Source organism: Ornithodoros turicata, chromosome 7, assembly GCF_037126465.1.
Source record: "Ornithodoros turicata isolate Travis chromosome 7, ASM3712646v1, whole genome shotgun sequence".
Classification (NCBI taxonomy): Eukaryota; Metazoa; Arthropoda; class Arachnida; order Ixodida; family Argasidae; genus Ornithodoros; species Ornithodoros turicata.
Genome location: NC_088207.1, coordinates 56,150,948 through 56,178,470, shown reverse-complemented (window position 1 = coordinate 56,178,470; position 27,523 = coordinate 56,150,948). Strand labels below are relative to the sequence as shown.

Here is a 27,523-nt window from a genome sequence, read left to right as displayed (position 1 = left end):
AACATTCGTGGCCAGTTCCACTGGCCGACTGGTCGTTGTGGTTGGTCTAAGTTTCAAAGTTCGAAGTAGGTCTAAGTTAGGTCTAGCCTAAGCCTAAGGTCTAAGTTCTAAGTTAGGTCTAGCCGGTCTAGCCTAAGGTCTAAGTTCCAAGTTAGGTCTAGCCCAAGCCTAAGGTCTAAGTTCGAAGTTAGGTCTAGCCTATGCCTAAGGTATAAGTTCTATGTTAGGTCTGGCCTATGGCCTAAGGTCTATGTTGGTCTAAGTTCTAAGTTGGTCTAAGTTTCTAAGTTTGAAGTAGGTCTAAGTTCTAAATTAGGTCTAGCATAAGCCTAAGTTATAAGTTGGCCTAAGTTCTAAGTGTCTAGAGTTGGTCTAAGTAGTTGGTCACTCCACTCTAACGTGCTCCTTTCGTGCATTTCTATGCTCGAGTCGAGCTCGACCCGCGTCGACACACTACCCTGCGCGGCACGAAAATGACTAAGCGGAGTTCGCCATGGATACAAGAGGTGGCACCTCTCGTGCAATTCATTAGACATCACAGGCATGTATCTTCTCGACGCGATACGGGCTCGCGCCATGTTGCTATGTCAGACAGCGTTGTGGCTGTTGTTGTTGTTTGTCAGACAGCCCTATAGCAATACCGGGAAGAAGTACCAAAATTCAGCAAAGTCGGGGTGCGTTAATTATGCGAGTAAATACGGTCATAGAAATCAAGTTTTACTGTTGGGCTGTATCATGGTCCAGGCAATTTGAGAGAGCTTTGTCGACTGATGTATCTTCCTAATAAGTTGAGACTTGGGCACCCAAAGCTCAAAATCCCTCGAAGGACATCGGGTACGGTACCGTCGAAGACGGTAATGTTATCCGATGCTTGAGTGGTAAACGTTTATTGCCATATATACATAGACTCGAACAAATGCGTAAAATAATAAGAGAGGTACTTTAAAATCGTTTACAAAAAAGGTGCAGTTCAGACCAGGTTGGCATCTTTGGCTAGGGAATAAAAGACGGATTTTTCGTCCTTGAGCAACTGCTCAACCGGGGCACATTCCACGATGCTGCCGCTGTCTAGCACCATAACCCTGAAAATAAATAACAAAGTATATACCACTTCGTGAACGCTGCTAACCTGGCCTCTGCTCCAGCTTCGTACACACAAAAATAGCATCTTTTACAAAGTCAGTGCTTTATTCGCTGACGTCACCAGTATAGAGGGCACTAGCTTCGCCGCCATGATGTAAGATTCGCTTAGAACTATACTCTCATTTTGGTTTCTAGACAGATAGAGGACCTCCCTCTCTCGCGCTAGAGGTCATCATTGTCTTTGCGCACATTATATCTCGCACAATCTGTTGGAAAAATAAATAAATAAGTAAATAAAAAGAAAAAAAAAACTTATTCACTGTCCCTTCAAAGGGACGGTAGCATCCGGAATCCCACCTATGAAATCGATTATGTTCAGCATTGTCGGACAATCTATTTGGCTATTATTTTCGTCCGTTCCTTTTTTTTTTTTTTTTTTTGCGCTGCTTTTGCGTCTGCAGACGCTCCGGCGGCATGACGTCACTCCCTAACAGGAGGAGTGAGAGAGCGGCGCTCAGAGGAGAAAGGCGGCGTCCAGTCGTCCAGAAAACCGCGGCATTCCTTCTGTCATGGCCGTGCTCTGATTGGTGATGTAGGGAATGACGTTTTCGCGTTTTTCCAGAGAGGGAATTCCGGCATACTCTCAACACCAGGCGCCTGCTCTTGTCACGTATTCCATCGAATAACATTTAAACGACGCCACTAATTCGCGTGGGATTTTCGATAACTTGGTCAGGGGTCCACGAGGAATAAAATGACACTATCCGTGTATTCAGACGAGCGACATTCCCCCAGAAGCGGAAGATGCGAAAAGCGTCATAGCTGTCTGCTGTCGCGTGAGCGCGAGCGTTAAACTTGGCGTCCTCAAATACACTACTAACCGCGGGGAATATCATGCTAAACAGCCACAAGATAATCCGTAGCAGACGACAGGAAAACACGCTGACGGTGTCGTCTGCTAACTGTCGTCTGCTAAACGCGCACTACGCTACACACGATGTTCCACATCGTACGAATGCTCAACATCACACGCGACAGAACTTCGGCCTCCTGACAAGTGTTTTCGCTTTTTCTTCCACTAGAATATTCCGTGAGGATGTCGCTCGTGTGAATACACGGTTAAAGGCACTCTTCTTCCATGCTGCTATTACATGGAGAGATGAACAAAGGGCAGTCACCTGTCGTAGTCCATGATGGTGTTGAGCCTGTGGGCAATGGTGATGATGGTACAGGAAGAAAATTCCCGTCTGATGGTCTGTTGGATGAGTTCGTCCGTCTCCATGTCGACGGCTGCCGTCGCTTCATCCAAGATAAGAATCCGGGACTTGCGTAGAAGGGCACGTGCCAGGCACACCAACTGACGTTGTCCGACGCTATATACAACAAGCACGTTAGTACAGCAAAATGTCACGCACTGCGCGAAGGACGCCATTTTTATTCCGTGGGCACTTTCTATCAGTCGGACTGTGCAGACATCGATCTGAAAGTCTGCAGAAACATGGCGCGCAGGGATGCACGAAAAAAGTTCGGTCCCGATTTCGGTTGCTCAATGCTCTAAAAGGCCCTCTAAGTTCCCATGAGCCCTTGCGTGTCACAGGTGGCGCTTGCTTTTCTAAAAAGGTCTACTTAGGGGAGACAAAAAGAAAAAAAAAAGAAGAAGAAGAGGCCCGACCGAACAATGAAACAAGCGGTTCTGCCGCTCTCCCGGCCAGTCAGTTCTACTAGTATGCTCATTTCTGCAGTTCCGCGTGTTCCCGACATGTTTCTCCCCATCCAGATGATGTTGTTGGGGATATCGGTTTCAATCCAATCCAATCCAGTTTCTCCAACATGTGACATCCAGTAAATCGGGGCAAAATATAACTTTGAACAGCCTATGTAGCAATACCGAACTGTATTTCGAACGGGGATTGGCCAGACACCTCAAAAAGTGGGGTGGAGCTACAGCTATTGGAATGTCCCATTAAAGGGGTCGGTGTTTGTGGCTCTCATAGGCTACTGGCGCTATTTTGCGATGCGCGCCGACTGTGAGGAACGAGAAGTATATGACGTCAGAATGAAGAAATATCCAATCTGCCAATGAAGATGACGTATGGATTTGTAACAATGATTGCTTCACTCGAAATCGTATTTCTGTCAGGAAGAGCGTAGCAGAAGACACAACACAAGAGAGTCCCAACCCTGCTGTAGATTCTGGCGCGCGCGCGCACCTGCAATCTGACCTGTATGTACTGCTCAGTTTTGCTCCTTTTGCGTTACTGTCATGGTGACGAGATCTTTGATACCGCGAAGAGAAATTTTTGCACTTTAGTGCCCCTTTAATGGCGAGACTCCCCTTTTTTTATATACACGACGCTGACATAGCTTTCCTAGTACACTTGGTATATACTACATAGTTTGTTCCCATCTGAGCCCTCAGTCACCTGATGTTGTCTCCTCCTTCGGTAACATCATGCAGTAGCCCCTTCTCCAGACCAGCCACAAAGTCTTTCAGATGAGCATGCTCCAAAGCCAACCACACTTCGTCGTCGCTGAACTCTTCAAAAGGATCCAAGTTGTTACGAATGTTTCCGCTGAAGAGCACTGGGTCCTGAAAAATTAAGCGCGGGCTCAGACGGCCCACATTTTCTTTATATGGTAAATGTCGTTATTGTGGTCCTTGAGGAAGGAGTCAAGAAAGGCAGGAAGCCACGAATTACGGCACCGATGTTTGTAACATGTATACCTGAGGGATGATGGTCAGTTTGGAACGGAGGTCGTGCAGACCCAGAGTGGCGATGTCTACGCCATCGATAGTAATGGACCCACCGGCAGCTTCGATAAGACGGAAGAGGGACAGCGTGAGGGAAGACTTGCCCGCGCCAGTTCTCCCAACGACACCAACCTACCGATGGACAACAAGACGTCACCAGCACAACCAGCGCAACTTGTCTAAAAGCTTCATAGGCACTATCCGTCTTTTCTGTACATTCACACACATGTGTTCAGAAAGAAGAGCTATATACCATTTCCCCTGGCTGCAGATCACACGTGACTCCTTTGAGTACCAGATCCAGGTCATTCCTGTAGCGGGTAGAGTAGTTGTCGAATTGGACGCGACCCGCAGCGGGCCACTGTGTCGGTGGCTTCCTCTCGGGCTTCTCCCATGCAGCCTGCACAACAACAACAACAACAACAACTTTATTTTAATTATGATGTTTGGGGAGTTTGCTGGTGGCCTGTGCACACACCAACAGTCATGCGTAGAAAGTATGAGCGCAATTTTAAGAGCTCACCTCTTGCGGTGTCCTGGAGTATTCGAGGCATCTCTCCACGGAGACTAGATTTGTCTCCATGTCTGACGTTGCGCGTACCAGCATGTTCAGGGTGGCCGTTACCTGTTATAAGGACGTTTGATACAGGCCTCGCCATATATACTGTCGGTAGTATAGCGTTCTCTGCTCAACCCCAACCTGCTAGAGGCTCTGGCGAGCTGCATTTACAAATCCGTAGGACGATCAAACCGAACCGTAGCTAAACGTCTAATTCATCACTGGAGGATATTTTTTCGCAGAAAGCGGAAAATAGCCGTTAGGTTTATCGCCTATACGTCAGAGAAATGTAATAATGCACACGCTCTGTATACAGTCTCAGACTATAGGCTGTGTCTTGTGTCTTATAGGCCTGAGTTCATAGTCAAGGTCTAACACAGCACGGGACCTACCTAGTTTTTTCCTTCCTTCTAACCAGTTGCGAAATCCAAGGTCCAGATGACATCGCGACTTACCGTGAGAGCGTAGCTGACCGAGAGGCCAGCGAGGCCGGGCGAGAGGGTCTCGCGCGTCAGGACTGCCAACAGAGCGGCCACGAAGACTATAGTGTAGCCCAAGAACTCCAGACGAATCCCCAACCACCTGTTGCACAACAGCTCTTTCTAGCTCAACTCAAACTGAAGAACATATGCACATACCGGGAAGCGGCGAGACTGGGAAAGTAGCTGGCGTGATTGATGTCGGTGAGCTCGTTGGACCGAGCGACGAAGCGGTCACCAGCGCCGTAGGCACGGATCGAACTCGAACCCGTTACCGTCTCTGAGAAATGCACGTAGATCGGGGAACGGGAGATGGACTCGAGACGCTTCAACTGTCTCGAGGTGGCAATGTAGAATTTCTGAAAGTGTCACGCGTATTACGTTACAGTTAGCGACCTATACGTTCCACAATGCAAACATCAATATCCCAGAGAGATCCAAAGGAGGTCATTAACGTCACAGACATCACACTCCTGCGGGATATTCATAACGCGACTCTCGTAGGTTTGGAAGCTGCATATGCCCTAAGGACATCCCATGGAGGTTCGTCTTCGCGCATGTTGTTTGTTTCAAAAATCCGCCAAAAACGGCAGATTTACTCAGTGTTCCTTTGAACAATGGAACCCTTTGCACTGTGTCTGTCCATCGTGTTGATGTATAGAATGCGCTCGCGTTTGCTGAACTAGCGTTTAATACAAACGCGATCTCTCGATAAGAAACGGTTCGTACCGCGTCCAAGACACACCTGCATGAAATAGTAGAGGACGAGCAGAGGAATGGCAAAGGCCAGGAAGAGCGCATTCTGCATAGAGATGACGATAAAAGATGCTATCGTGCGGAAGAACTGCATCAGCAACATGCGGAGGTTGAAGCGCAGCGTCACATCCGCTGTGTCCACGTCCTTCGAGAACCTTGAGATGGCAAAAAAAAATGTGTTGAAAAAAGAAAAGGAAACTAAGCCGCGTAATAAACACCGTGGTATTACCTATTGAGGATCCTTCCCATAGGCGTGGTGTCGAAGAAGGACATGGGTGCCTTGAGCACCCGCTGTAACATGTTGTTGTGCAAGATCTTGCTGCCTCTCAGCGCAGCCAGGTTGAGGGACACGCTGGCCACGAGCACAAATACAGCTGTCAAAACGAGATATACGTATCTATAATATGCAATTTTCCTCATCTTGATCAACCCGGCAATATAACCGAAACAAAAAATGGCATCAACTTGGTGCGTGGTACAATTCGCTCAGATACATCGTCTACCGCGAGGGACGACCGCCAGGTGTCCACGGTGACGTCACTCACGGTGGTATCGCCTGTAAGCAACTTGTACCAGTCCACTGTAAGTTCGTGATGTCCTCTGCCCAGGGCCGGCGAGAGGGGAGGTTAGCCGGGGGTGGAGCCCCGGAGCCCGGACCTCTTCAGGGGGGCCCTCACGACACAAGGCCCTACGGTTGCTAGCGTTTTGAGACGTGAGGAGTACCAATCCCCGGGGCAGGTAGTTTCTCTAGCCGGCCCTGCCTATATGCCAGGTTTGACCCAGCAACCTTCGGAACAAACATGTTACCAGCGGACCTACCGAGACCTCATTTTTTTTTGTCTCGCCAACATTGGACCCTGAATTATTACTACGTCCTCTAATTGAGCGTAAAGACAAGAACTCACTCTCAACGGCGCCAAACATGCCGTACATGCCAAGCCTCCAGTCTCGCTGCTGTGCGTCTCCCAGCAAAGAAGGGTCCAGGGCATCATTGCTCCATGCACTCAACCACAGGCTGCCCATAATGTTGAACGCGTGGGAAAGCACGTACGCGAACAGGGTGAGGACGGTGCACCAGGTGCCCATCGCCTTCACGTATGCTAAGTACACCCACCACTTCACCTGCAGACACAACATAGGATGTCTAGCAGTACCTTATTACGAGACGAAATCAATCGAAAAAGGGCAAGTATTCACACTACAGCTTAAATACTTTGGTCACACATGAAAAGACAGCACTTTTTGGAGAAGATAGGCTTGTGTAGACAATGGACTGAGACCTCGAGGAACAGAGGGGCGTGGCGTTATATGGCTGAAGGATACATGCTCTCCTGTTTTCACTAGGTGGGCATAAAAAGGCGTGATGTCCTACGCCTCAGACATCTTTGCAAGCGACTTCAGGCACAGAAAGGCTATCAGCACTTGATGGTGGATCGCCTTCGTGGCTAGGACTGCTCAAACCGTGGCTCTCATTGGCGGACTCGTATTGGGGTAACCTACGTCACGTTGATTAGCCGCGCAATTTAGTCTACAGATGGTGCTTGGCCACCAGCAGAGCTGACTGCAGTTCCGGGGTTGACTTGGCCACAAGCCCCCAGCCAGAGATTTCTCCAGGACTCCCCCCCCCCCCCCGAGGTGGGGGGGAGTGACACCTATATCAGCTGCCTTTCCCGGCTAGGTGCCCAAAGCTTGAGAGGACACCTCTTCCATCTATGCACACCTACAGTCTTTCCAGCGTCAGAACCTATTCCAAAGGATCCTGTCTTCCCCGTTATGCGACCAACCTACTTCTTTCGTTTCGTTACTTATCTTTCCAACGAGCAGTGGGGTTTATGCCTCGCAATATATTAATTGATTAAATCCGCGTTCTCAATATACTGGCCGGAAAAGCTCGTTTACCGATCCCACTTCGGCTACTTCATCCTCCGTCAGCTTGCTTCCGGTCGCGAGAGCCGCCTTCTCCTTGATAGGTGGCAGAGATGGTTCCGCAGAGCCGGACGTAGTACGTGGCTTGCTTCGACGTTCTACATCGGAACCCGAATCACTCTCGTTCGCGCTCAACCGAGAGTACTGCCTGAAAATGTAAAAAAAAAGAGCATTACGGCCAACGTCCAAAGTCAATAAACCTCTACCCCAGAAACGTCATCATGACGTTGGTAGACAGACTGAAACCGAAACAAATTGGAAGGGGAGGGCTGGGTTCCACGAATGGGCACTTGTGTGCTGCCTCCTATTGAAAGAAAAGTAGGACCGAAGGTCGCGTCCCTTTCAGAGACCATCGTAATGCTCTCAAGACCGTGGCTTTCGGGCGTAGTTCAACTCTACCAAATTGGTGGCGCTGTCGAACACTATGACGTCAACGTTTACAAAGAGGGAGAGGTCTATCGAGAAAACGCCGACGCCACAGAGAACACGTGTAAAATGAACGGCAGCTATATGGCGTTGGTTAGGTGTGGGAATCGCGTTGCTGAGACATATTCTACTTACTTGACTAGCTCTGGAGGTGCCCCCGCCTTCGCAACGATCTCGCTCACTAGTTGAAGGTCTTCGTCGGAAGCTCCTTCCTGTGTCTCTTCCACGTGCTTCAGAAACTGGACCAGAAATTCGGAGAAGGCCCCGCCACGCGACACCAGCTCGTTGTAGGTGCCCGCGTCGGACACACGTCCATCCTTGAGGACCACGATGGTACCCACTTCTGGGAGCACCGACAGCCGATGGGTGACCAAGATGCGTGTCTACGTTCAAACAGGTTTTTCTCAGTCTTGTGAGGTGACTAAGTTATATTAAACTTGTAACTGTAAATAAAACTCTTTCTTGTCGCTGTCCGCGGGCGAGTATGGACAGCTATGACGGTGCAGTTGAGCTATACGGTCATGCGAACCAGTCTCGGGTAGTAACTAAGTTACTTCTACTAACTAGTTACTGTTTCTGAGAATGTAACTGCAAAATGTAACTAGTTACTCGAATAAATGTCGATCCTTTTTTACGTACGTACACACGTCGTAGTTTTCCCTGTGGGAAAGCCATATACTGTATTGACTTATACAGCTTCTGGTTAAGTGCAATAATACTTTTATCGCACTTAAGTAAATGTAAATAAATGTACGTTTTTAACGATTGTATCACCCTCTCATGGTCATTTTTATAAAAAGTAACTGTAATGTAACTAAGTTACTTTCTCTCAGTCACTGTAACTGTAACTAGTTACTTGAGCAAGAAAGTAACTATAACTGCAACTCAGTTACTTTTTACAAGTAACTTACCAAGACTGATGCGAACGAGTCCGTACGAGTACGTAACGACCCTAGATGATACTAAAAACTCGTTAACTATAAGGGCTTTCAGGAAAAAGTGAGATAGCAGGTTGGGAGACAGTCATCAGTGAAAGCCATACTTTTTTTCTATGTCGTGTAACGAACACGCGTACGCTGAAATATCAATCAAACTTTTCTATGCAAGTGAGCCGAAACCGAAACCGTGCCCATCTGGAGCGCGGGTAGCACAGCGCTCATTCCACGTCGGAGAATCACGTGCCATCGAGCGACTGAGACGATTGAAGTCTCTCCGGACCTGGAAAGACAGCGACCCAGATAAGCCTCCGTCTGCGAAGGTGACGCGCTCCTGAGGCGCGCTATTTTGGTTCCGGCTCATTGGCATATAGCGAAATTCAGCGATGGATACTTAAATGCACTTGCTCGTTCGATTTTTAAGAGATAGAATAGCTTTCAACGAGGATTGTCTCCCATTTTGCTATCTCACTTTTGGCCGAAAACCTCTAACTAGTCATCTAGCAGTAGTTACATACTCTCTGGCCGTACAACTCAACTTCAACTTCCTTTTTTTTTTAAAGCTTTTTTCTCAGCTTTTTTTAAAGTAAAAGGTCGGATGCAGCTAAAAAGAAAAAGGAAACGCCCTTCTTACACCATGCCATGACCTTCTAGATTATAGCGACCATATGTCATAATCGGCAAACTGAATGAGGAGCCCGTCCGCACGATCCGCTAGGGGCGCTACTCATCGGTCCGCGAGATCGACATCATGATTGGACGACGGAAATTTGAATTTTGAACGCGCAGAAGCGGACGCACGATTACCGTAGCAGACGACAGCAACAGCTCCTATGAAAACGCGTAGAATGATGATGATAATCAACTTTAGAAGGAATTATCTCTCGTGGGACATCCACCGTTTGCACAAAATTACTAAGGTAAACTAAAGTATAAAGTATTGTAGAAATTGAGGAAGCAATAACCGGGCCGATCAGTAGCGCCACCGCTAGCCTTCAAATGCGGCGCTGGGAAGGGGTCAGTATGTCATGGTCGCTATAATCTAGTAGGTCGTGTATCATGCCAGTAGTTTTAGTTTGAAATCCGTGCCGTGGCGCCCGCGGAGCAACAATGTTGCCAGTAGGGAGACAAGGAGGCCCCTTTCTAGTGGGCTGCACATTTTCATTCTTTTTTTTTTAATTTTTGTTTTGCCTGCATGACAATGTTACCTTGTCTTTAAGCAGTCCTTTGGGTCCAATGACTTTGTCGAAGATGTGTTTTCCAACGTGGGAGTCAACGGCGCTCAACGAGTCATCCAGGAAATAAATGTCAGATCCGCTGTAGACAGCTCGTGCAAGACTGATGCGTTGCTTCTGTCCTCCGCTAAGGTTGATGCCCTGTGAAAATGCAAATTTTTTAATGTCAAAATATTATGCAAGCAAGCCCTGTGACTCTCTTTTGCGTCGTTATTGTTACAGTACGGTAATATACAGTTTTTTTACCATTGTTCCTGATTGTTTACCGAACTCAGCTATATATTTAGCGGCGGAGGTATACCGGTGGAGGCGGAGGTTGGTTTTTACCGTGCCTATCACGGCCGCTTCCGAACTGAAACGTCGGGAGTGGACACCGCTTCCTAATACAGGTCCTTTGCTCTTCCTCGTGAAAAACTTTTCCCCCTTTCTCCTTACCTTCTCCCCAACTTCCGTCTCGTCTCCCCCTGGCAATATAGCGAGGTCCGGCCGAAGAGCGCAGGCATCGATCACCTGCTCGTAGCGTCCCTGCTCGCATCTTTGGCCGAAGAGGATATTGCTCTTGACGCTGGCATTTTGAATCCACGCTTGTTGGGGACAGTAAGCCACAGATCCCTGCAAACGCGGTTTCATGTGGCTCCACGTGTGGCAACAACTGAGAGCCTTACGTTGATGTTGACGCGTCCTTTGAGGCGCACCATGTCCCCAAGGAGGGCAGAGAGAATGGAAGACTTTCCACTGCCAACGGAGCCCACGATTGCCAGCAAAGATCCCTTTGGAACACGCAGGCCGACGTCGTGTAATGTCGGGGAAGCGTCCTTTGACCAGGCAAAGGTCCCTTCGGACATGACCACGGGCTCCTCTGCACGGGGTCCTTTTTGTTATTCTCTGTACTTATACTGTGACAAAACTTCACTTGGCTTCACTTGGAGTTAGCGATTAACGAGTCAAGTAGTAGGCAACGAAACATAGAGGGACGGACATGTACAGGGTTCGCCAAGATAAACTTCGGGGTTTGTAACGAAGGTAAAACAAATAAGAACAGTGTCGTAAAGCTAAAGTAGATGTTAGAGGACGTATTATGCCCCAAAATTGTATGTCGATACTGCCACTTGCTCCGTTTCTCTGCGGATAAATCGTGAAAATTAAAAACCCGCCGCTGCCTAATCGGCTATACCTGTGTTTCAGCAACTTTCCTCAGATAGCGACACGCTCGAGAGCGGCGTCGCAGAGAACTAGTCTGCATTCAGTTCCACATGTTCGATGTCGTCTGCAACACCGTGCTCGACTGCTTCGCCATCTGACGGAAAGGAGCTGAACCAGAGTTTGTGTTTCGGCTCCTTTCCGTCAGATGGCGAAACAGTCGAGTGTTTATATATTTGTTTTATCTTCGTTACAAACCCCGAAGTTTATCTTGGCGAACCCTGTACTTTGATTAAACAATGACAGTTGGTGAAAAGGCATCTGCAGTTAGATTCAAACCCATTTGAGTGGTGATAATAGGTACTTGTTACCTTCCTGAGCACTGTGGTGCACAGCATCAGGATCGAGCTCGTCGCAACGCAGATATTTGTTGATACGCGCCAGAGAGACGAAAAACTGGAAGCAAGAATATATCTTAGATTGTGTTTATTGAAGGCGTCACTCACCCACCATAGCCGTGAATGTGATAAGCATGGGAAGAAATGCCATGGGAACTCGCAGGATATTGAACAGGGAGAGGGACACGAAGGCCTTGTTGGCATCCAGGACATTCAAAGGATCCAGCATCACAAAGACGGCGAAACTGGCGATAGCTACCTGTAAATACACATTATCATAAAGGGATCGCGGGTAGGTTTATATCTCAAACGTCGCCAGCACTGGACAGCCGTTCCGGCCTTGTTAGAAGCTCATCAGCAGTGCGCCGGTAGATAACATTTGGGGAGGCGACTTGAGAAGGTCACTTAGAACACGACGTCCTCCTATATCATATACAGGGCGTTTTTTTTTTAATCCCTTACAAAATTTTTAGAAAAAACTACGAGAGCAGCATAGATGTCGTCCTTGCAGTTGAGTGCGTTGTACGGCCAGGCAGACACACTTTATGGAAGAAAGTATGTGACTAATTACCTAAAATTTATGAAGTATCTCTTTAATTAGGCAATTTCGGGCAAATGCCAGATAGCGGAATGAGAGACTGTCCTCGTTGAACGACATTTTCATCTTTTAAAAATTCTGAAACAAGCCCGTGCCGTGAAATAGCCATCGCTGAATTTCGCTATGCCCAATGAGCCGAAACCAAAACAGTGCGCACCAGGAGCGCATGACCTTCGCCGACGGAGGCTTATATGGGCCGCAAAGGGATGATGATGACGACGACGACGACGACGACGACGACGATGACGATGATGATGACGACGATGATGACGGTGACGATGATGACGGTGACGATGATGATGACGACGATGATGATGGTGACGACGATGACGATGGTGATGGTGGTGGTGATGGTGGTGATGGTGGTGATAGTGGTGATGGTGGTGGTGATGGTGGTGATAGTGGTGATGATGGTGGTGATGATGATGGTGGTGATGATGGTGATGATGGTGGTGGTGGTAAAAGGGCTCGCCGTTGTCGGCCTCACAGATGTGGACAACGTCACGACTAACGCCCTGGGGAATGTGCGTCCTGGGCCGACTTCTAAGAGAGCTGTGCCGGTAAGGGATTGATCCTGCAAGCCAGATCAGCACCTACTCCAATCATTCCATTGCTCGAACGCACGTGGCCCTCTGACGTGGAATTAGCGCCGTGCTCCTTGCGCTCCCGGTTCCGTATGTTTCGGTTTCGGTTTATTTGCATATCAAAATTAGGCGATGGATATTTCAACGCACGTGCGCGTCTTAGAATTTTTTTTTCTTAAAAGGGCTTTCAACGAGGATTGTCTCTCATTTTGTTATCTCGCTTTTGCCCGAAATCCACTAATGAAATAGTTAATTGATTACTTTTTGGGCAATTAGTCATCTTGTAGTGACATAGACTACAGCACATATACTATAACACCCCGGTGGTGTATATAACGTACGATAAATAAATAAATATACTCTCTTCGAGAGGGTGTTCACCTAGGTGTATAACTCAACTGCAAAAACAACATCTGCTCTGATAGCTTATCCCTCGTTAGCTTTATAACAAATCTGTAAATGATTTAAAAAAAAAAAACAGTATATAGACGCCATTTTATAAAGCACAGAAATGCCTTCTTTCTTTAAATTAGAGCAAACGGCGATATGTTGTCGATGTAGTGGGTCCCTAATGGCCATACTACCAAACCTAATGGGGGGGGGGATGTTCTCATAAATTTTGACAATAATAATTATTACGCTCATTATTAAGAAGTTGGGCGCCTTTTGGTACACTGGCAAAGGAACGAGAGAGCTCCTCCGTTCACTGAACGACTGAAAATTGGAACTGACCAGGAATGGAGCAGCCGTGAAGGCGAATATGATGGCGGCGCTGAGGTAGGCTTGAACCTTGAGAGAGCTCACTTCCTTCTCACGAATGTCCTCGACACGTCCCCGGAAGGACTTTTCCCAGGCGTACAGCTTGAGAACCTTAATACCTCCCAAGATCTCGTTCATTATCTTGATACGCTTGTCCTTCTGCTTCATCAAGACGACCTATATTCAGAACATTTGCCCGTTGCATTACGCGAGAACTGCATATGCGACGCCCCAATGGGGAATTGACGGTTTCTTACCTGGTACTTTCGTATGTAGGCAGTGATGACTCCGTTTATGGGCAGCAAGAGCAGCATGATACCCACACCTCCCATTGTGGCCACCCCGAGCTGACCCCAAAGAAGATAAATGGCAATGCCGATCTGCAGAGGTGTCACCCAAAGCAGGTTGAACACTTGCATGTAGTCCATCACACGCTGGGTGTCCACGGACATCAGGGTCACGATCTCCCCGGTAGTGAATTTGCTGCGAGCTGTGCTCGACAATTTGAGCGTCTGGAACAAGGACATTCGTGACATTAAGGATTCTACCAGGACATCGAGCGGTCTTTTGCTCAGCAACATCTTATCAGTGCGCAATTCACTTCACAGAAGCGCCCTGCAACAACGTGTATGTGCGAAATGGCGTGGCGTGGCGTGGCGTGGCGTGGCGTGACGTGACGTGACGTGACGTGACGTGACGTGACGTGGCGTGGCGTGGCGTGGCGTGGCGTGGCGTGACGGGACGTGGCGTGACGGGACGTGGCGTGGAGGTGGCGTGGAGGTGCAGGGAACAACATTTGCCACTGAAAATTCGTCTGCTGCACCTCCATTACACGTATGCACCCCTATTGGCCGGGTCCTGGTACGTCACGGAGAGACGTCCCTCATTCTCTTTCGGGTCCCCAAAAGGAGTGGAAGCGACCGTAGAGGGCTTGCAAATCGACGTCATTTAGAATACTTGTTTTTTGTGCAAAAACGCTCGTCATGCAACTCGCCTCTGAAAACCTTGCACGTTACCTCACTCAGGGCGCCGGCGAGAGAAATTACGTGCCCCCGGGGGGGTGGGGTCATGCCCGGGCCCCCTCCTCACGTCTCGATAACATACTCTAAGTATTTTATCGTTATATTATACGAATGCGACGGGCCTTGGGTCGTGCGGGCCCCTGAAGTGGTGCGGGCCCCAGGGCGCCATCCTCGGCTGCCCTCACCTCTCGCTGGCCCTGACCTCACTCACGTTTCTTATCCTCGTTGTCGTCCTTTTAGAAGGAAGGTTAAGTTACATAGTTGCTCCTGCTAGTACTCTTGTACTTTGTATAACCGGAGTCCTCCGTGTCCTGTGGACGGTCGCATCCGGAAATCCATCTATGAAACCGATACCACTATGATCAGCCTCAGCCGACAATCTACTTGAGTAATTTTTTCGTCCGAAAACCGCATAGATATTAAATCAACGAATTTTAAATATCAGCGCCGCTTCCGCAGCTGTGGAAGCTCCGGCGCCAACGAGATCAGCGTGACGTCGCTCCCTAACAGGAGGAGTGAGAGGGCTTCGCCAAGAGAGGAGAAAGCTAGGAGACATCTAGACGCCCGCACCGCCACGCGGCATCCCTTTTCTCAAGGCCGTGCTCTCATTGGTGGTGTAGGGGATGACGTTTTCTCGTTTTTCCAGGGAGGGGATTCCGGCGTACTCTCAACATCCGGCGTCTGCTCTTGTCATGTATTCCATCGAATAGCGGTCAAACTGCGCCAAGCGTGGGATTTTCGATACCGTGGTCAGTGGTGCACGAGGAATAAAATGACGCCATAGTTCCGAAATTGACTGGGACGGATACCTTAAAGGGACTATGAAATTTCCCGAACCCCCATACTTTTTATCGATGGAAACTGTTCTTCCCGCAGAGAAACTAATATGCCACAAATTTTTCCGGACGAAATCGCTCCACTCTGCGAGGAGCGCGCGCTGGAAATGTCTCTTCCGCGTTCCTCCTCTTCCGCGCATATTTCCCTGCCGATGGTGTAACTGTACGGACCGCACTTCGGTTCCCCGTTACGTCACCGGTGTTGCACAATGGCAAGTAATGCCGCGAGCTCGCGCTGTGGCTGCCGCCACTGCCGAAATCTCCCGATCGCGCGAAAGCTGCCGTCATGGAGATTTCCACTCCCGATGAACGCATACGCGGGATCCTACGGCGCATGCTCCTGGCGGGATTCCTCGGCTCGGCAACACGTCACGATGACGTGTTGCTGAGCCGGCCGTGGTCGCGTCAAGTTACCCGTTGTGTCTCCGCTCGGCAGCTCGCCACGGCGTGGCGCTAGCTGTCCTCCCTTCGCCGCTCCGTTTAAATTCGCTCCCGAGAAATCCGCTCGCGCGACGAAAGTAAAATTTCGGTTCTAGACTCAGAAAAATGTCTTCTTTCGAACGAATTGAAGAAAAAAATCGTTTCATAGTCCCTTTAAAGGAGCACTGAGGTGAACCACTTTTCTTTTTTTGCTCCGGCGTGTTCTGCACCGAATGAAACGAGCTCCTGCGAAAGAACGACGGCCGCAGGTGACCTGCAGGGGGCGCGCGAGGCGTCTGTTCCACACATCTTTTAAAGATCCTCCACTCTTGGAAGCGTATCAGAGAATGAGGGAACTTCGTGACGTAGAGTGTTCCCCTGGCATGTGACTCGTGACGTAGACAGGCGCGGCTCAAGTGAGTATAAAGCAGCGCGTGTGAGCTGAGAAGAAATAAACAAAGAAGAAAGGTCCACCGGATGAAACTGGATTCTCCGTCTTAGTTGAAGAAAAGCACGGGGACTTTTCGACGTCACGCGAGGACCGTGTCCGCGGCTGCTTTCTCCGACTGTTTTTGTAAATTTGATTGCGCGGTAACAATACTCCGCAGAGGGTAAATATTTTGCATGGTTACTCCTGATGGACAGCTTGACTAACAGCACGACGAGAGGCTACATGGGCGCATGTGCGGCATCAAGATGTTCCAGGCCGCGAGGTAAATATTAGCTCATTCCTCGTTTTGTATTGTTACGCGGGGTTATAGTTTTGCAATATACGCAGCCAGGAAAGTCAGATAGTTACCTTCTGATAGACGGCGTTGATGATGGCCGAGCGCATGCGCATAGCCACGCAGAATATGCGGTAATCGTACTGGCCGTTGAGTAGCGATTCCACCATGGAGGCGAAGAACATTGTGAAAGCAAAGAGCAAACCTTTCCATATTGGGTCGTCAGAGTTGACGTATCCGATGAGCATGCTGTAAAGACAACCAGTGACTTTGTGACACAGCAAAGTGCGATACAGTATCAAGGACGGATCCAGACCCTCGGTTTGGGGTTCCTTTGTCGGAGCGCGTAGTGGAGGATGGGAAAGATGGAAACCCAATGTATAAACTGACGTTTGGGAGTGGGGCGATCGCCCCCCCTTTGGATTCGCCACTGTACAGTAAACGGGTGCAGCTCCGTAGACTGGCTTATAGCTTTTAAAAATTAGTGACTGCGTTTAAAAGTCAAATAATGCGTGGAAGTGAAAGAAGGCCATATACCGAATCTAAACATATAAAAATTATATAAGATTGTGTGCATTTTGATATCCATTTCAATAAAACCTTCTGAAGCAACTTCTACGGCAGAAGAAGCACGGTCTTGCTAAGCCTGACTTATTTTGAGGCCGTCATTTTATGAAAGGTAGACAATCGTTGGATCATGTCATATTAGGTACACGTTAGCGCATCTCAGTGAGGTTAGACCAGGTCTCAGGTATAAGCGCAGATGTGGGGGAGATGATTGCACCTACTGAGTAAAGAAAGAAAGACTTACTCAAGCACCAGAGGGTTGACGAAGGTGAGTACACTGGCCGTAAACTTGAGGAGGGCGATGACAACGAGTTCCAAGGAAAAAGTACGCAGGAGGGGACGCATAATACCCACTTGGGACACCACGGGGAACTGTCCTTTGGCATCGGGCTTCTTGCTACGCACCGCCCTAGTCAAGGACAGTGAATATTGTTTCTTTATTCCCTGATGGTAGCATATCTGTGACTATGAGCGTTGTACAGACCATGACCTACTAGATTATAACGACCATGTCACAATCAGCGACCCCTATGAGGAGCCCGTCCGCACGATCCGCCAGGGGCGCTGCTCATCGGCACGCCACGATTGGACGATGGAAATTTGAATTCTGAACGCGCAGAAGCGTATGTACGACTACCGTAGCTACCGTAGCAGACGACAGCGATAGCTCCTATGAAAACGCGTAGAATGATGACGATGACAATCAACCTCAGAATGAAACATCTGTGGAACGTCCACCGCTTGTACAGAAATACTAAGGTAAGCTGAAGTAGAAAGTATTGTAGAAGTTGAGGGAGCAATAACTGGGACGATGAGAAGCGCCACCGCTAGCTTCCAAAAATGCGGCGCTGGGAAGGGGTGCCCATGACATGGTCGTTATAGGCAGGGATGGGCAGTATTTAAATACATTGTATTTAAAATAGTATTTAAAATATAAATACATGTATTTAAAATACGTATTTAAATACAGGCAAGAAAAATGTATTCATATTTATATTTAAATACCGGTTTAGACATATTTATATTTAAAATACATTTAAATACACATATCTGATCCTCCCGTATTTGTGGGCTTCTCTCGAGTTCCACATTGTTAGCCTCCAGTGATGGAGGGTATCTTGGTTAGAGGCTACAGGTCACTCATACCGTGTGTTCGGGGATTTCCGTCCTTCTATAAAACAGCACAATGTGCGAATGAGGGCATTGCCACCCCCGTTGCAGCGGGGGTGACTGGACAGGACAGACAGACAGGACAAGAACAGACAACAACGACTTAAAACCAGCAAATGAACACTTTATTCGACATAGAGAAAGTGGAAGAAGCGATAACGAGTTCATTAGCTGGTTTTGAGTAGTCATGGGTTCTTGTCCCGTTACCGCCCTGTCTAATACCCCCCTCGCTGCTAGTGAGACTCAAGGAGACGTTTACGTTTAATGGAAAGTCGGTCCACGCAAGATGCTGAAATCATCACACTGCATCACGGAAAAATAAAGGAATATGGAGGCATTGTGTGCAGCAGAGATGCATCCATAGGCGGCTCCATTTATTATATAATTTAAAATAATTATGTGCCTGGACGGCTCGAAGTATTTACAGAAGTAGTTACAGTATTTAAATACTGTCTTAATGTATTTATATTTTGTATTTAACTACTTTCATCATAAAGTATTTATAGGCAGTATTTAAATACATGAAAACATGTAGTATTTTGTATTTATATTTAAATACCCGAAAAGTGTATTTATGCCCATCCCTGGTTATAGGAAGATCCTGTGTTGATAACGCGGTATAATTGCGCTTGGACAGTATACAATCGCTAAGACAAATCCTTTTTTAGTTACACTTATCCGACTTTTTAAAAACGTAACTGTAAAGTAACTAAGTTACCTCAATGTGGTAACTGTATCTGTAACTATAGTTACATTTCAAAAAGAGTAACTAACTGTAACTCAGCTGCTATTTTTGCAGGGTAACTAACTTTACGGGGTACTAATTTTTTCGTCCGAAAAGTGCTTAGATATTAAATAAACGAATTTTAAAGAATCAGCGCTGCTCCCGCAGTTGCAGAGGCTCCGGCGACGTGACGTCATTTCCTAACACGAAGAGGGAGAGGGCGGCGCTCAGAGGAGAAAAAGGCGCCGTCCGCGGCATTACTTTTCTCAAGGCCGTGCTCTGATTGGTGGTATGCGGAATGACGTTTTCGCATTTTTCCAGAGAGGGAGTTCCGGCATACTCCCATCATCCGGCGCCTGCTCTTGTCACGTATTCCATTCGTCCGTTCCCTTTTTTTTTTTTTTTTTGCGCTGCTTTTGCGTCTGAAGGCGCTCCGGCGGCATGACGTCACTCCCTAACAGGAGGAGTGAGAGAGCGGCGCTCAGAGGAGAAAGGCGGCGTCCAGTCGTCCAGAGGACCGCGGCATTACTTCTGTCGTGGCCGTGCTCTGATTGGTGATGTAGGGAATGACGTTTTCGCGTTTTTCCAGAGAGGGAATTCCGGCATACTCTCAACACCAGGCGCCTGCTCTTGTCACGTATTCCATCGAATAAGAGTCAAACTACGACACTATTTCGCGTGGAATTTTCGATGTCACGGTCAGTGTTCCACGAGGAATAAAATGACACTATAGCTTCGAAATCGACTGGAATGGACGTTACCGTCCCCTTAACGTGACGTCACTGGTACCACCAACGCGTGGACGTTGTCACCACCAGGTTGCGCCGCGACTCCCGCAAGGCGAAGCATCCTAAAGCGAGATTGTTAACAGACAAACCCTCTTTTCTGCTTCTCTTTCTCGAATTCCGTGCTGAATTTGTCTACGATGTCCTCGGTCTGGTTGTGCTTCTGTAACTTCCACATGAACTCCATGCGAAGAGGACGCAGAAAGCCCAGAATAGCCATGCTGGAAATAAAAATAAGCATGCGTCAAGTTATTGGGAAGCTGAGCATGAGTGGGTTCTGGGACAACAACGAGAAACTACTACTACTACTACTACCACCTCTGTAACACTGCATTACCCTCGTCGCTGCTGCCACGACCGACTCTGTAAAACAGGTTGTGCTGCTGACTTGTGCAAGAAGAAAATAGATATGGATCCCTGCGGGCCGTGTTTTGAGGCGTGTGGGCAAATGTATAGTTCTGTTTCATGCGTTGTAGTACATGGGTTCGACACGCGAAGTCCCGCATTCCTTATTTGAACGGTTTTTTAGCTATTGAGTTTTTAAAACTGCGATTTTTTCGAGCCATCGCCGACGGTGGCGCCGACGGACAAACGAGAAGTGACGTTTTATTCGTGCACGCTTGCTCGAACACGAGTACATCCCAGTCTCGACGTGGCATGGCCAGCACGCTATAACCTTTGAGCCACGCGAGCTGCCCCTCTTTTGTTTCTCTTTTCTTTTCCTTTCCTTTCTTTCTCTTTCTTTTCCCTTTCCTTTCTTTTTGTTGCTTTTTATTTTTCTTTCTTTCCTCTGTTTCGATCCCCCTTTTTCTTTTTCCTTCCTTTTCTTTTTCGTTTGCCCCTTCCCCCTTTTTTTTCTTTTTTTTTTCGGAATAGCAAGCCGGCTCTTTGCCTGGCTAACATTTCCTTTCTTTTTTTCTTAATAAACATATTCCCCCCCCCCTCTGCGAATGCCCCTCCCCCATTATTGCTGCTTTCTGAGTGGACAGACACTTTGTCACGTGCTCTCTCCAACCTTTTCTTTCTCTCATGCGCAGAGACGTAATGTTGTAGCGTATTGCGGCAGACGCCATATAGAGGCTGTTCGTCTGAAGAACGTAGCGGTAACACCGAAAAAAAATTAATATTCTCACCCGTTGAACCACCAGAAGAGCAGCTGGGACAAAAACGATGCCGTGGCTTCCGGACAGACGAGCTGAAAGATACCGATTGATTGATTGATTGTGGGCACTAACAATCAGCTAAAGAATAAAACGAACCCTGGGATTTTTCGGAGCTCCAGCAATGAGGTAACTCGTGTCCGCAAAGCAGCTGAGAAGAAATTCCCCGACGATCAAAGGGAAGTACACCATGGCTAACGTGAAGTAGAAGGCAAAGTGGTCCTCAGATATCGTTTCACCCTGAAGACGGGACAAAGGAACCTGGCGTCATGTCTGAAAAGCTCAGGTATAGTGGTCATGCGATCTGGTAACTGAACGTCCTATACAGTTAGGGCCTGACTTTTTCGGGTTTTATTTTTGGCCAAATTCGGGGGGTAAATATCGGGTGATATTTTTCATTCGAAAATTCGGGTGTATTCGGGTTAAATCCCGTTACGGCATATTCTGTCGTCAGGAATTCGGGTGTATTCGGGTGATTTTTTTTTAAATAAAAATTTGTCTTAACGTGTAACTAATGTTTAGCAATGTTATCAAACTTTATTTTAATGCACGCTTATGAGTGTGCCACGCGACCCGGATGTTTTCGGGTAGATTCGGGTTAAACCCGAATTTTACAGATTTCGTTCGGGGGGTAAATATCGGGCAGATACGGGTTTAACCCTAAAAAGTCAGGCCCTACCTATATTTTGTCTCTTTGGTTTGGAATGGTATCCATCGAACGAACAACTTGTTTGCGACGAAACATAGTCATGGAACGCAAATTGCACAGACTGTTCCACGGGCAGCTAGTCTTCAATGATGATCGAAACTAATGACCATTGAGCATGCACGTGGGACCTCTAAGCGTCAACGTGACAGTCCTGGAGCGCTGGAACTAGTGCTCTATGAGAAGTTGATCTATAGAATACATACCGTAAAAAACGCCTGGGTTTGGGGAAAAAAGGAGACCGGACGACATAGAAGAACTCGAAGTCTGAAAAGGGTTAAAAACTGGGCGGTTTCTTTTTTTTTTTTTTTTTTTTTTACAGTATGGAGTTCCTCCGCCTGCATACGCTATTTGGTCAGTTTGAGACGTTGACACATTTTGTAACGGTACGTTCATATGTTCATTGGTCATTAAAGACTGAGCCTCGACTAATGGTCTTGTGGTCAACTTCTATAGTGACATCCTCCAACCTTGCATTCACCAATTCACTTTTTTTTTTTTTTTTTCAGATCTTTGGATGGCCTCTTATACTTCAGTTACTTGTTCGTTCAACTCGATGGTGAACTAACTTTATTATATACAGGGTATACACTTTTTTTTAATAGGGTATACACTTAATTTAATTTGCTGTGAGAGGAGCACCCATGCCATTTTTGCAAGCGGGTTATGCGGTCAGGCGGACATCCGACGAAACGACTGGATGACCAATATTCTAAAATTAATTAATTACTCTATTAGTTAGATGTTTTTGTATCCGAGACAGCAGAATTGGAGGCAATCGTTATTTGAATCCACCCTACTTTTTAAAAATCTTGAAACGAGTAAGTACTTTCAGATATAGACAGCCAAATTTTGTTAGGCACATGGGCCGAAACCACAACTACGCGCTTCTTGAGCGCAGAAACGACATGACTTTTGGCTTATCTGTGTCGGAAAGCGGTCTATCTGGCCAATGGATCAACCTTTATTCCAATCAGCTCGATCGCTACAAAACACGTGACCTTCCGACATGAACTCACTTTCCATCCTTTTGAGCTCGAGATGTATGTGGTTTCAGTTTCGGCCCACTTGCACTACAAAATTTATCGATCTCAAAGTACGTGTTCGTTTCAGATCATTTAAAAAAGACGGATGATCTAAGTAATGGCTGCCGGTTCCAATTCAGCTCCCTCGCATTTTCCCGAATATGTCTGATTAACAAGTTAATTAACGAATATGAGGTCATTAGACGTCGAGTTGTTACATGCTACTCCCCACAGGATATGTCCGGCTGGCCACATAACCCACCTGCAAAAATCGCATCTACTTAGCTCTCAGTTTTATCGTAAAAAATTCTGTAGAGGAAAAAACAAAAAACAAAAACGACGCCCGTATATTGAAAGGAATAATTTTAGAAAATGTTCAGTGGTGACATTGTAAAGGAGCATTGAATGCCTACCTCGCCGAAGACTTTGATGAGCATGGAGCGATAATGAACACCCGAAGAAAGAGTCATCAGAAGCCAGAAGATGAACATCACTCCCGAGGTGTGTACCCCACAGCGACGCCCTGCGACAACCAGAGCCAGGGCAGCCAACTGCACGTCGTTTCAGTCATGTGTCAATGACGGTAGTCTTTATCGACATGTTTTATCCACCACTGTACGCTTCTAACCGAGAGTAACCGTGTATTCACACGAGCGACATCCTCACAGAATATTCTAGTGGAAGAAAAAGCGGAAACACTGCTCACAAAGCCGAAGTTCCGATCCCTGTTATGTTGAGCATTCACACGGTGCGGAATATGGGGGAGTGGCGTAGTGCGCGTTTAGCAGACGACACTTAGCAGACGACACCGTCAGCGTGTTTTCCTGTCGTCTGCTACGGAATATCATGTGGCTGTGTAGCAGGATATTCCCCACGGTTAGCAGAGTATACGTGAAGACGCGACGTTGAGCGCTCGCGCTCACGTGCTTTTCGCATCTTCTGCTTCCGGGGGAAATGTCGCTCGTGTGAATACACGGTAACTATAACGAGGGCTTCGGACAAACGAAAACGCGTACGCGATCAATCTAGCCATCGTCAATTATGTAGAGCATATTTGAATGTTTGCTTGGACTTGTCCGTGTGACGTTTAATTCCTATTTCCGGAGAGGGAATTCCGTAATACTCTCAACATCCTGCGTCTGCTCTAGCCATGCATTACATCAAATTGCACACAAACTACTCGAATAATTAGTGCAGGATTTTCGGCGTTAATGGTCGGTGATGAACAAAGAATAAAACAGTGCTATAGTTTCGGAATCGACCGGGACGGATTCGACAGTCCCTTTCACAAGTTTCGGTTTCGCGGTAGGTGACGTCATTACACGCGAGCGCGTCATCCCCCAGCAACATCTTCCCATGCTGCCAAGCGGGAGTCAGATGGCGCGCATACACCCAACCGTCCTACGCTGTTACCTTTGCGTGCGTAAGGGATAGCGTGGTGGTTCTGCGCCATGCGCAACGCTCTGTTTATGTCTTGCGTGTGCGCAGAACCATCAACGCTATCCCTTGCGTACGCAAAGGCGATATCGTACGATATACTAAAACTCACTTTCATGTAACTTACTTTCATGTAACTTACTTTCATGTAACTTACTTTCATGTAACTTACTTTCATGTAACTTACTTTCATGTAACTTACTTTCATGTAACTTGCACGAAACAGAAGCGACATTTTGCGAGACACGTAGGATAACTTGGGTTATATTCTGAGGACACAAAACTTAGCCCAAAGTGGAAGTCGTCAAGAGTGTGGATACTACTACTCACAAATGTGGCCAGACGAATGAAGGGGGCGTAGTATGTGACGGGGAACACGTCCAGGCCATCCCCGTAGAGGAGCATCGCATGTACAATTTCCAGGAGGGACAGGATGCATAACAGACACAGCAGAACCTTGGGGAAAATCACATTCCAACGCAAATCAACTGGTGTACACAACAAACTGCGTTACAAGCCTTTGAAGCTTGGGTCTAGAAAGCTATCCCAAGTATTCTTTGTTTTTGGCGCATCATCAAAGGATGTGGCCTGACTTGACAACTAAAAAAAAAAATCTCTGTACGCATTTTTTGTATGCAAATCTTCAAAATAAAGCTGTTTTTCTTTCGTTGTATGCAGTAATTTTATTTTAAAAAATACACCCCAGGATCGAAGCGCGCGTTCTCGTTCAGCCACGGATATCATAAGAATAGAGGCTAGAAGAAAATGTGGGAGTGAGAGAGACTTGAAAAGAGGAGAGCAAAGGTTTTGTACGGAGGCTATATACCTCCTCCCAGAGTCGTAGTCTGGGAGGAGCGATGATAGATACGGCGAATTCGGCTACAACATTTCCACGCGTGAACGCCAGTACGCTTCGGCACCTTGTAGTATCCAATCCAATCCAATCCACACTGTGCTTGCTTCCGCTGGGTTCTGTGTGCCATGCGGAAAGGCTCGCGCCGGTAGCAGCACCAATCAAAACACTTCGCGAGCACATTCAAGCAATACCGAAACTACCGCGATGTGCCGCAGCCAGCGCACTAGCCCCAGTGACTATATAGCCAACACCACCTAGATACAGAAAGCCTGCGGGCTCGTCGATGTGACGTAACAATTAAGCGTCAGCAAATCAGGACCGCGTTTTCAACGGCGGCAGCCAATCACGAACGTGCTTTCAGCGGGCGTGGCCATGAAGACGAGCCACTGTCGTCTGCGAGTTGTGATTGAACGTCCCCGCGTACTAAATTGGATTAAAAAATTGGAAATAAAACGCAAAAAAAGTCTCAATGTTTCTCAAAACTGGTTTTCTGGAAAGCGTCTTGCACTTTTTTGTCTAAATATTTAGATCTGCAGGTTCCAGGTGAGCTGCAGTCATTTGCGGGTTCTCGAATTAGCAGAACGGTGAACCGCAGTAGCAGACGAACCAGACGAATTACGTAGCGAAGAGGGGAGAGGAGGCAATGAGCAGGCTTTCTGTATCTAGGTGGCGTTGCTATAGCCCGTCACTAAGAACGAATCCCGCTTCCGCACGCCGCTAGGGGGTTCGCGCCGAAAAGAAAATACACCGCTCGCGCGTTCGGTTAACTTTTGTTCCAAGCTGTACGTTGAGTTACTTGACACAAGACACGACAGCTGCATTTTGTGTGCAGCTGTCACATATTTAGGGAGAGCGTTACAACTTAACGCAACAAGCGATTTTCTTCGGTTGACCAGCACAGAAAAGACCTTACCACTTTCAGGACGTTCAGGAAAGTCCACGGCACAAAGCGGTCCTTCCGTGAATTGTAGTAGTGAATCTCAAAAGGCAAAAGAAGCCAGAGGAATCCACAGGGAATCCATAGCAGCACCGTTTCCTGGAAGCAGGTGGTGAAGTCTGGACTGCTCCCAACCTCCCAGGCTAGTTGCGGATCCTAAAACATTCCCGCCATCAAGAAATCGAAAGCAAACCCTGTTTGCAGTAGTCGGAAGAAAGCTCCAAACCCCAGAGAAAATTTTCATATATTTTTAATTCACAGACCATTTCAGAGATTCATTAATATTCGTATATCATAGTTGCCTCGGAGGTCACCGTTCCAGATGCCTCAGCAACAGGTAGAAACAAAGCGGACCCACAGATAACGTAACGCCGCCTCGTTATCTGGAAGTGTGTCATGGGGCGTCTCTGCTATGCGACAAAGGTTAATATTTTCTCGCTACTGCAGCAACCCTAGTTGGTTGCGATGCTGTTACAATTATTACGCTAGGAATATTCATTCATATTGACTGAGATCTTACAGATCCAGAACGCTTCCATGAGCCGGAAGGATGAAATTGATGCTGAACAGTTCGTGTCGATTGATATTCCTTCATGAATTGTTTTGATTATACAGCTCGTACTCCCATGAACGATCGCTTTCTCACGTCCCCAGAAATAAACATTACATATTGCTGTCACAAAATGATATTATAGGAACATAACTAGATGGAACGGCCCCGCTGTTACAATTTAATGCGTTAATCGTCTTCTGCGTCGGAAAGGACCTTCAAGAAGATGGGTTGCGAGGCAGAAAGGCAACTCACCCAAAACGCGGATCCACAAAAGGAATCCATTGTCGTCACTGTTCCTCGGGCCTTCAGAAGACGCAACGGACCCAGCCCCGGCAGACCGCCGACCAACAAAGATATGCGTGTAACATTTATCACTTTGAAGCGAAACTTATCTAACGCACGTGATCCTCTCTCCTGGAGCAGAGGAGAGAGTATTGGGAGAGCATATTCCAGTTTCGTTCTCAGGAGCTGACCTGATGAAGGGATGATTCTGGATGAGTGCTCGTTATCAAACGCTTTGTTAGTGTTGCATTTGTTCTTCGTTCTTCTTTTGTTTCAAACTGAACGTCGTGGTCTTACGATGAAAGATGAAAGTCACTGAAAAGGTTAGCCAGCTGTAGGGATCGAACCCACATCTTTTGGATTACCGATTGTATCTGTGCCTTCTATGTTGTTCCAGCCTCAGAACATCAGTTTCTCTCTTGTCGTGGTCTTGACTGACCTGTAAGCTTTTCATTGCGTTCACTTCAGCAATATGTTCCTTCTCAACCGTTCTCAGCATCTTTTGTGTGTTAGCAGGTTGTGTCCGACATTGGCTATTTGAGATGATTCGTTAGTTTAGAAATCTAAAAAAAAAAAAAAAGAAAAAGGACCTCTGGTACCTACGATATTGAACACCAATTACCGAGCGTTCTTCCGTGCATGTACAACAGTTGTAAATATATATATATATATTTACAACTGAAATGAA

At 47.3% G+C, this 27,523-nt stretch overlaps 1 protein-coding gene across 1 annotated transcript; it reads right to left on the bottom strand.

The window, feature by feature from the left end:
* Positions 1-806: 806 nt before the first annotated feature.
* LOC135401659 (multidrug resistance-associated protein 1-like) lies at positions 807-26,917 on the bottom strand. Its single transcript, XM_064634176.1, has 29 exons — positions 26,806-26,917; positions 25,977-26,156; positions 24,538-24,663; positions 23,184-23,321; positions 21,139-21,279; positions 21,013-21,074; positions 19,972-20,100; positions 17,445-17,609; positions 16,708-16,882; positions 13,888-14,142; positions 13,604-13,807; positions 11,802-11,948; positions 11,663-11,747; positions 10,817-11,010; positions 10,587-10,763; positions 10,125-10,292; positions 8,117-8,364; positions 7,529-7,703; positions 6,535-6,751; positions 5,859-6,003; positions 5,619-5,784; positions 5,033-5,232; positions 4,850-4,976; positions 4,359-4,460; positions 4,089-4,235; positions 3,809-3,967; positions 3,507-3,673; positions 2,262-2,456; positions 807-1,082 (listed from the first exon to the last, which is right to left on the bottom strand). The coding sequence occupies exons 1-29, from the start codon at positions 26,833-26,835 to the stop codon at positions 971-973; spliced, it is 4,536 nt and encodes a 1,511-aa protein (XP_064490246.1). The 5' UTR covers positions 26,836-26,917; the 3' UTR covers positions 807-970.
* Between the last annotated feature and the right edge of the window lie 606 nt (positions 26,918-27,523).